The 10,017-nt window shown below is 38.7% G+C and overlaps 1 protein-coding gene across 1 annotated transcript; it reads left to right on the plus strand.

The window, feature by feature from the left end:
• Nucleotides 1-1,111: 1,111 nt before the first annotated feature.
• LOC119744483 lies at nucleotides 1,112-9,857 on the plus strand. The gene is made up of 5 exons (XM_038220419.1): nucleotides 1,112-1,674; nucleotides 2,183-2,233; nucleotides 2,651-2,715; nucleotides 3,653-3,736; nucleotides 7,933-9,857. The coding sequence occupies exons 1-5, from the start codon at nucleotides 1,593-1,595 to the stop codon at nucleotides 7,972-7,974; spliced, it is 324 nt and encodes a 107-aa protein (XP_038076347.1). The 5' UTR covers nucleotides 1,112-1,592; the 3' UTR covers nucleotides 7,975-9,857.
• The last annotated feature ends 160 nt before the right edge of the window (nucleotides 9,858-10,017 follow it).

Below are 10,017 nucleotides of genomic sequence, written 5' to 3' on the forward strand. Positions count from 1 at the left end.
CCGGAAACCAAGACATGTTTTTTTTCAAATTGCAAGGGCAGGCTCGCCAGACGGAAGTCAATAAACATCAGGAAAACAACGACAGGAAACCAGATGTTAATTGTTTAACCAAAGCAATGTTTCACTTGCAGTTAATTGTGTATATACAGTTCGAAATGTAAAGTACGGCGCGTGTGATCCGCTCGGCACAAAAAGTCGCTTTTTAAAATGTATAAATCTTTGTTTTGAAAATTTACAAAAGGAAGATTTATCATTTCACCGTTTATCTCAAATTACTCCGAAGAAGATTTTTGTTATTATTGAATGTCTTTTTCTTAACTTTTCAAAACATTAACGATTTTCTGTTGGGGAAGCGAGAACCGCTCAATTACGACTCTAAAAGGAACGTTTTTTGTTTTGTTTATTTTTTACGAGAAGAGGCCGTTCAATAACAATGAAGAGAAACCTGTTGTAATAACAAAAGTGTATTTTATTGCCCATGTGTCTGGGCTACATTGAATGGTAATACATAGGGCCTACAATTGAAGTAGCGGAACCATGGGCGTCGTCAGGATTTTTTTCCGGGGGCAAAGCACATTTCCCCCAAAAATTCCTTAACTTTTTCTACATATTCTCAATTTATCATTTTTTCAAGCGTGGGCAGGGGAACATTTGCCCTAACAACCTTCCCCCAATTAAATTAACGGCAATTATGGCTTCACATCTCTTTTCTATTGTTTTCCCTTTTCCAGGGAGGGGGGGGGGCGCAATTCCTCCTTACCCCCACCCCTCGCGACGCCCATGAGCGGACATTATTTATTCAGGTATTATTATAACTTGTTTTTGAAAGATTTAGGGGAACTTATTATTAATTAATAATTCATCAGATTTAGTAGAAAATAACGCGCAAAATACAAACCCTGCCCTGAGTGCAGTCGAGCCCTCAGACTTACACTCGGCCTCAGTGAGATTTGGGAAGAAAGAACAGTTCTAGAAAAAAAAAAGTCTTATCCTTCAGAAATTTTGTTTGGGTCATGCGCATGCGCCGTTGTATCTTAGTGATCATTTCAAGAGAAATTTGGTCCCACGCAGAATATACGCGTTGAAGTGTCGGGAGCCATGCCATGCACACCCGCAGCGTATTGGTTTAGCAGCCAAGCTTGGGAATCCACTAATTCCATATCATCATCAGAGAAGAGGGAAAACAAAACGATCTACTATCACAGGCTAGGAGTGACATTTCTCCAGCTATTATTCGTCATACCTGCCATCAATCAATTAGTCATCCTCCAGTGGGCCAACCTGCACACATCTTGTGCCGTGCTGGGAGTGTTTATATTTAAACCAATCACAATCGGAGATAAGTTGTTCGGTCCGTCGTTTATTTCGCCTGGGTGCGTCCACGCCTGCCACTGGCTGCATAGATCTCGCCAGCCATTCGGCGCATACCCACTCAAGAAATTACTGAATTTTGTCCGCCAGACAAGATATTTTCAAGTTTATGAAAACTTCTCTGCTGTTTCCCTTTCTGTCTCTTTGATAATAACGAGGCTCGGATAATTTCCATTACGTTTACGGGAGGACTTGTGCCCAGCCTTGGGGAGGACATTCCAATGGCGTGCAGCAGATTGTCTTACGGTATTTTGGCTGTCATGATGTGTCTGGCTCTGATAACATCAATAAGTGCAGCACACAGTAAGTAAACGACTTAGAAATCGACAGTTCGCTGATTGTTATTTCCTAGAGAGAAAACTCCGTCCTTTTTTTTCAAAGAAATGAAATTGTCAAATTCAGTGAAGGAAAACATTGTTTGACTTGTTGCTCAGAAAAATTAAAAATCGTCCCCTAGAGAGAATATAGTTGTATTGAATAGTGCATTAATTTATAAACTGCATGATTTACTGTTTTTTATAAAGATTTTTTTGGCGAGCCATTAAAGACGATTTTACCGTTATTAAGATATGTTTAATTTAATATCCAGATCTTTCGTGTCTATGTAGTGTTCTGTGAGGACTAAGTAATTGCAGAAACCAAGTCTGTGACTTCAGTTGTTTGCTTTATCCAGAGTTGATTAATTAAGGGTTGTTCACGGAATGTATAACCAAAAAAAGAGAGAAAAATACAGAGGAAACATGTTGCCCTTGTCACCCGTTTGATTTACGGAGGTGAGGTATTTATAATCACATTTTGTTTTTAACTCCAGGGTGCGATACTTGCAACAATGCCCGGTGCCAAGAAGTATGTGGTGGTTCACGTGAGTATTGACATTAATTATCAAAATAATGAAGAGAAATGAAAACGTAAATTTAAATGTAAATTATGCTGCGTTCTGGAATCTTCATATAGATCAGTGTACTTTTATTTTTAGCCATATACCTGAAGAAGAAATCTCATGACAAAGCAGACATAATGGCCTATGAAAAGGGCCTTTGTTGTAAATATTTTTTTGAGAGTTAGAGTACCGCAAAACATGGACTTAAAAGTGTCTAATAGAGGGGTGTATCCGCGGCATGCGCCGTTCTTGTATTTGTATTGCCCAAAGGCACTTCACTTACCGTGGTTTCAAAAGGCCATTGTGGCAATGGTCTACTTTCCTCCGAGGGGAATACCCGTCAGAGCATAATGGAGATAGATATCCTCGGTAATTCTAAACTCACGTGTTTTATTGCAGTTGGAGTGGTGGGCAAGCGTACTTTGCCCAGGTATCCAGACTTCGCTGCCTATATTCAAGATCAGGTAAGCTGAGGCTTATATACCTTTATCATGCTGACACCATTTCAGCCATGTTCCCTGTATCAAATAAACGTACTGAATTATGTTTTCTGTGCAAAAAGGAACCAGACTATTTTTCCTTCCAGCCTCGCTTTGGTTACGTTAATTTGTGTGTTAAAAAATCAAGATGGCCGACACAAGATAATGGTCTATTGGCTGGTCCCAGAAGGCCAGCCGAGTGTCACGTTTGTACCTATCGCACTGACTGACTGACTGACTAACTGACTGACTGTCACTTAATGTGGTTGTAGACTGATGAAGATAGCCGGGCAGTGCTATCGAATAGGTTCACTCCGCAATGAATGGTCAAATCCTGCCAATTGTAATGCATAAAAAGACTTCCAGTGAATAGACATTCTAAATCATCGCTCTGGGGCTGCTAAGATTGTCTTGTTAGTGGATCATCGACCCATATCTAGTTTGCATTTCATCCTATTAATTCTGGAGGAAATCCTATATTATTTTTATCAGTTCATTGCAAATTATCATCACTCGAGGTCTTGCATTCTGACGTCACAATATTTTGTTTTGTAATTTGTATAGATCTCTTCAATATTCGACCAATGTCTAATACCAAACTATTACCTGCCGATTTACTTAAACGAGCTCTTGACTGTATGTCTACTCGAATTGTCATCTACAATAAAATACACTACTCTGCCAACCAGTCAAGAAATCGACTTAGCATTAATTTTCTTACAAGTTCCAATTGTACTTTGAGAATCAATGTGAGGTTATTCTAAGGCTTTTGTAGCCGTCCTTGTACATCGTCTTGTGGGCTAAGTTGACCAAGTCTCATAAAGGCGTTTAAATAGCATAAGCATAACCAAAAATAGAGACATTTTTTGTTTTTACCTCTGGTTGTGATTGATATTTTCGTTATTGGGCCGATTTTCTTCAGATTCAAAAGCGGGAACCAGAATCGTGTGGAATGTTGGACATTTATCGTGCAGTTCCTCCGTCCTGCTATGCCAAACTGGACTGGGTAAGCTCTCATCTTTTTATATTTTAAACTACGACCAAACCCATGGAGAGCCCTCTAGAAATTTAGGCTCCTCAAGCCCCCCCCCCTTCAAATTGGGCCCTTGTTATGCCGATGCAGTACATCGGCTTACATGTTCCTTTTTAAAGTACAAAATGTATACTGTAGGGCCTACTGCTTTATTGCGTATAGTGAGGATTCCAAGGTTTCTCTGAGCAAAACAATGGGCAGAAAAATAGGGACATTACATAAAAAACTTTCACAAAATCCCATCCTATTTGGAAGGATATGGAACTGCTTGAATTAAGAACATAACAAAATTTCACAAAATACCTTATGAATATTGTATCATTGATTAATAATATATAATTTTACTGATGAAAAATGTCAGTAAAACAAATAATTCATGATACAAAAATTATAATATAACCTTGCTCAAGTATGTTTCTTCGTTTAAATACACGCATGCACTTGGCATGATCAACGATTATTGCAAATTATGTACAGAGTAGAAATCCATTTGGTATTGTTTGATAGCTGCATGCATGGCTGATGCAGCACAACAGGCCTACGGCTTGTTAACTAGCTGACTCTAGATGGAGCGTTGGGGCCACATTTCGCCTGACTTGCCCAGACCACTCATAGATCAACACAATAATCACAAGATAACTACAAAAGGATTGACCTAACTTTGGGGTGAATGTTTTGCTTGCTAAATATTTTCACCCACGCTCTTTCGTAGCATCAGTTTGATAGACGGAAATTTGATAAAAGCTTGACGCACGTTGTGCTGTGACATCCAGCGTTTTATTGCATTTCTGTTTTTAATTATAAATTCGTCTCTCTTTTCAGCACAAGGCGTTACATCATAACAATCTTTCGTAATTCTTAAAATAACCAAAGACGAAATAAACAACACGTTTACCAAAACAAAATAACAAAACAAAAACTACAGGATGGCAAAAGTAAATGCAAAGACTGTGGTTCTTACCCAAACTACATTTTTAAAATTTCTTTCCACAAAGTAATACATTTGAAAAACAACCCTACTCCCTTGTTGAGTTACCCTAAGAATAAAACGTTATAAGATCGGTTTAATAAAATGTAAAGTTTTTCTCGAGTAGTAAAAATAAAAATTGGGGTACATGAATCGAAAATCTTTTTTTTTCTTGGGGGGGGGGGGGGGGGTTAAAAACATGGGACCGCGGTAAAGGCTTGAAGAATAGGAAGTCCTTAAAATATGAAATATATGTGGACTGATTTTTACCGTCAGGTAACTCTCGTACATGCAAACGCCTCATTCCTGTGTGTTTTTAGTCCTTGAATTCAAATCCGTTGTTTCTTTTAGAGAGAAAAATATCTCTACGACTCCAAAAGCATCGAAGATGGAAACCCGTAGTCGAGTGCTACGTGTATCTCAGTGAAATGACAGTGTTTATTGTCAGTTTGATTGTCACCACTTTTTACAAATCAAATTAATTTTTTCTCACATTTATATCGAGTTATCTTCGCAAGTTGGCAAGTTGTGCATACATAACCATGCAATGAATATAGTACATCTCTGTTATTTTTTATGATGGAGTAACCTTGACTGTCCAAAAAAATGTTTAAACAATGAAAGGAGTGCACATTAACATATATCCTACCTATTGTATTCAAGGGCGGATGCAGAACTCAATTTGTTTTGGGGGCCAAACAATGTTTGGTCCCCCAAAAAGTGGGTCCAAAAAATTACGGCGTGGGGTTCGGGGCCCGCTAAAGCCCCTGTCACACTTGTCCGAATCGTCACTCCGTTCATGTTCCGAGTAAAACATTGTGGATTCGGTGTTTAATCGGTTTGAACTGAACTCAAACGGGTTTCCCTCGGTTTTCCTCGGTTTTCCAACGCTATATACTCGTGTACGTTCGGTGATGCACTGAGGAACTCGGAGAAATTATTGAACCTGTTTAGTCATTTCTCCGAATTGTCGCGGCAACCTCAATACGGACGGTATCCGGTATACACACGGAATATGCACGGAATGCACGGAATACACACTGTACTCATTCGTTGCCATTCGTTGCAATGCGGAATAGGTACGGAAGAGTACGGAACAGGCCTCCGATTCCGATCGATAACCGTATGTATTCAGAGTTCATTCCGAACCCATACCATTGTAATGCCGATCAAAAAAAGGACGCACCGAATATAAACGGAATGCTCGGAAAGCGGTCGGTCTTGAGATCAATGAGTTTATTAGGCATGTCCGGTGATGATCGGAGAGGTTCTGAATATAAACGGATTGCAATCGGAATAGCAACTTATTAGATCCGGAATAAGACCGGATTATGATCGGTGTATTTTCATTTCTGGCTGGTTTTTGACATTTCTCTCCGAACGTGTCCGAATTAATAATATTTCAGATCGGTTTATGAACGGAATTATAGATTCGGACAAGTGTGACAGGGGCTTAAAGGGCCGCTAAAAAGCCCCGAAATTTTTTGGTATTCTAGATTTCTGTGGTGCGATCTGAGGCAATTTCTGACCACTTTGATAAACTATTTTTGAGGACAAGATGGTGTCGTACGCAGAGCCTGCCTTTAAAAATTGGGTTCTTTTGGGGGTTTGGAGGGGGGGCGGGGCAATGGCCCCCGTTGGCTCCCCCCCCCCGATCCGCCCTTGATTACATCGAGTTCCCTTCTTGAATGATCCTCCTTAGTGGGCGTTCGCCTACGAAGCCGCCTCCCCCGCGAAGCAGGCGAGGCAAACGACACCTCCTGACACAAAACATCCCCTCTCAAACAAAAGGCGGGGGAAGGAATTGTATAAACTGAATAGCTCTAATTTCGCATTCTTGTCGCTGTAATTTTGAAAAATTGTCGATTGTCAATCGATTCTGTATAATTCCTCCATACGACACCGAGTCCTCAACTTCTTAAAACATTGCCACTATTATTCAGAATACAAGTCAATACACTAACTGAGTATGTACAAATTCTACACTGCGCTGTAGCCAAAGAGGAGTATTCACCATTCTAAAGCTTCCGCCCTTGTATTATTTACCCACAAAAATCAAACGACTGACATATTTCCACAATAAATTTGAAGGACGTAGTGCACTGATCCAATCAGATAAGCCAACTTGGAATCCAGCTTTGACCCTTCACCTTTCTTGGGATACAGTGAAGATAAAAAGACTACTTCCTTAAAAGCACAGAGCTTGACAATTCCTGCGTCTTAGCCTGTTAATTAAATTCATCGGGCATCGATTTTGTGGCTTTCCCTCGTGCAAACCCCTCCGTATCAATGTTGCTTGATTCACTCACAACCAGAGGCAGTTTGGACACCCCTTCTTCACTCCCCAAGCATCAGCTGCCGACAAATATCTCAGGCATCTTGCAAGACACTCAATTTATATCAAGGCGCTGCATCTGCAACCTGCTGACCCGTGTATTGCACTATTGCTTGATAAGGAAAAAAACACATCCGCTAACTCAGTGTACACACAAATTATGTTATACAATAGTGGGTAATTTCTTCCGTAAGGGTTTCAAATGCAATTGGAGGCATTCTCCAATGCAACACATTTTGTTGCCAGCTTCACTTCATCTTCAGCTTCGATATCATTTAGAAGCCTTGCGTGATGAAGTAAAAATGATATATTGTTTGTCCCCATATCATTATAATTTTATGTTCAGCAGCAAAACAAAATCCCTAGTACGCATTCCGTGTATTTCTCACCAGGCATCTTTGAATGCACCTAGATTTTGAAGAAAAAAAAGGTCACAAAAAAGCGGGTTAACGCCATAAAAGAGACAATCGCTATTGATTTTTCAATGGGAAAAAACGAAACGAGTTGTAGTGTTGAATCAATTCAAGATGTATTGCTAAAATGAAACTGAAACGGATATCCATAATATTGCTTTTCCTTTAACAGAACTTGTATGGCAAATTTGCTGGTCAGAAACACCCGTTCAAAAAAATTGGAACGGTAAACTTTTTTATTTGTAGAAAAACACTGTCTGAAATGAGATATATTAATAACATTGGCCTTCTTTTCTTCCATTGTGCCCTTGCCTACTTCATTTGACTCTGTTTTTTTTATTGGATTTATAGTCTTTCTGTTTCCTTTTCCTCCTCCTCCTCCTCCCTCCTTAATTCTCCTCATATTTATTTCCTCCTGTTTTTGATTTTTCCTCTTTTGGGTTGTCACTTGCAGTTGGTGAGCAAGGCAGAGGATTATCTTCTCCATGACGAGTAGGAGGAAACGTGCTGAAAGCCTGCACGATGCACTGACGAATCAACTACACCTTGCGTGCACACATCGACAATCTACTGATCAGAGAACGAATTTCTCGATTCGAAAACTCGTCTTGAATGGAAGGAAAAATCTTTCATTTGATTGAAAAAATTATAGTTTCATTTACAACTCTATCAAAACGTCTTAACGGAATGTTGTTTCGGATTTAGGCATTTAGATTTTAGAATTTCGATCTATAGGTATTAGTCAAGATTCATGATTTTCAAAAGAGGTTTGATGTTTTGGATTGTAGATTCATGTAAACTTGTTCAGAAAAGATCCGACCCATACTTTGGGTGGTTTTAAATCTGATTAATGTATATTTTGCTAAGGTTTGTTTAAAGGTGCTCTACCCATACTCTGGAACATACTCGGTTTTTTTTTCTCCTCACGAATTGGTAGGATTTATCTAAAAATATTTTTTTGATTTTTCAACCCTCTGAAAATATGCTTTTATTTTTGATTGCTTTTACGCCCATATCGCAAAAATATGTGTCTGGATTATTATCATGCCGAATATAATATGAAATGTGTAAAGCACTAAGTCCGCAATTAAACGTTGTTGGATGAGATTGCTAGATGTCTTATTTAAAAATTAAAAATAAATAACTTTTGGTTTGCTTGGAAAAAAAGACAATTAAACAGACATCTATCCACGGAAGAGCAACGTTAAAACAACTTTTGAGTTATAAGGTGGATTAAGTCTCAAGCTTATCTTTCCGTTTTAACATTGTGTTTTGCTAATATTGCTAAAACTAAAGTGCCTTTGTGAATTATGTACAATACAACATGCACAGAAAATATAGATTTCTGCACACACACAAATTGTGGCCTGTCTGTGGTGAATAATAGACTATATAGTTCGAACGAACAACAAGCAAGAATTCCTGAATTTCTTTTGTTCGTGTAAATTATTTATTTTGTTCTTTGACATCATTTTCAAATTCAATGAATTCATTAGTGCGAAGAGCTGCATGGTCACACGTTGTCATGATAGATATTAATTTACAGTAATTTATATTATAAACTGAACTATTGACACGATTGAGGCTCCAACAAGTGTGGCGGCCTGATGATTGGTATGGTTCACTGCGCCGCAATGGTTACACAGGTCGATTGCAATTATCAAAATAACGATTCGACACAGTCATATCGAGCTAAAGTATTTTTTAACCTTCGTTCTTTTATTGCCTTAAAAAAATAATATTTTAACAAAAATACGAAATCATCACACAATGAGAAGTGTCCCTATTTGGTTGGTGCCAGACTTTAAAACATGGAGGGGGGTGCATGGCAAGGGAGGGGCAAAGAGATAATTTGGGTGGGCAACAAAGAAAAGTCACCAGCCGTGGGAAAAAAACCCGAAAATCGGGGGAGCCTAATTGGTAAATCACCCATTAATGGGCGATTTGTACACGATATAATTTTTTTCAACTATTTTGTTTACTTTCTAAATAAACATAATAACATATAAATGTAAAAACTTACATGTTCTGGCAAAATATCGTAATCATGTGATCAATTTCATCTCATGACTGGAACAAACTTTACAACAGAAACCTCAGCACAAGCAGAAAATCATTAGTTTCTTTATCATGAACAGTTTAAAGCTGATGGTATTTCTGTTTGCCTAAATTCTTATTAAACTTTTTATCAAAACAATTATTGACGAGGTGTATTGACGGGGGATACCCCGAGCGGATCCGCTTATCCCCCGTCCGGATCCGCTAATGTGGATGCATGACAGTTGATATACATGCCAAACATTGAGAACAACAGAAGTGTGCAAATGTTTCGATTTGACTTTCGAACCTTAATGAGCCTGACATCGTCATAATCAGGCTGATACAAAGTGCATGTCGTTGTTTTATAATGCGTCAATGGACTTTTCTCATGAGCATTAATTATCTGACTAAAATACACGTCCAACTAACTAAAAAAATGATGTCACAGGGTTTCCGTCATTATTTTGTTTACTGTATGCCAAAATGAATCATCGAACCG

The sequence above is a fragment of the Patiria miniata genome, unplaced genomic scaffold (genome assembly GCF_015706575.1).
Source record: "Patiria miniata isolate m_02_andy unplaced genomic scaffold, ASM1570657v1 HiC_scaffold_7, whole genome shotgun sequence".
NCBI lineage: Eukaryota > Metazoa > Echinodermata > Asteroidea > Valvatida > Asterinidae > Patiria > Patiria miniata.

Excerpts from the sequence above, each read along its gene's own strand:
- LOC119744483 (XM_038220419.1), top strand. The coding sequence starts at position 1,593 with ATGGCGTGCAGCAGATTGTCTTACGGTATTTTGGCTGTCATGATGTGT. Across the intron at positions 2,234-2,650 it reads AGAAGTATGTGGTGGTTCAC|TTGGAGTGGTGGGCAAGCGT; the intron begins GTGAGTATTGAC and ends GTTTTATTGCAG. Across the intron at positions 2,716-3,652 it reads CTGCCTATATTCAAGATCAG|ATTCAAAAGCGGGAACCAGA; the intron begins GTAAGCTGAGGC and ends GATTTTCTTCAG.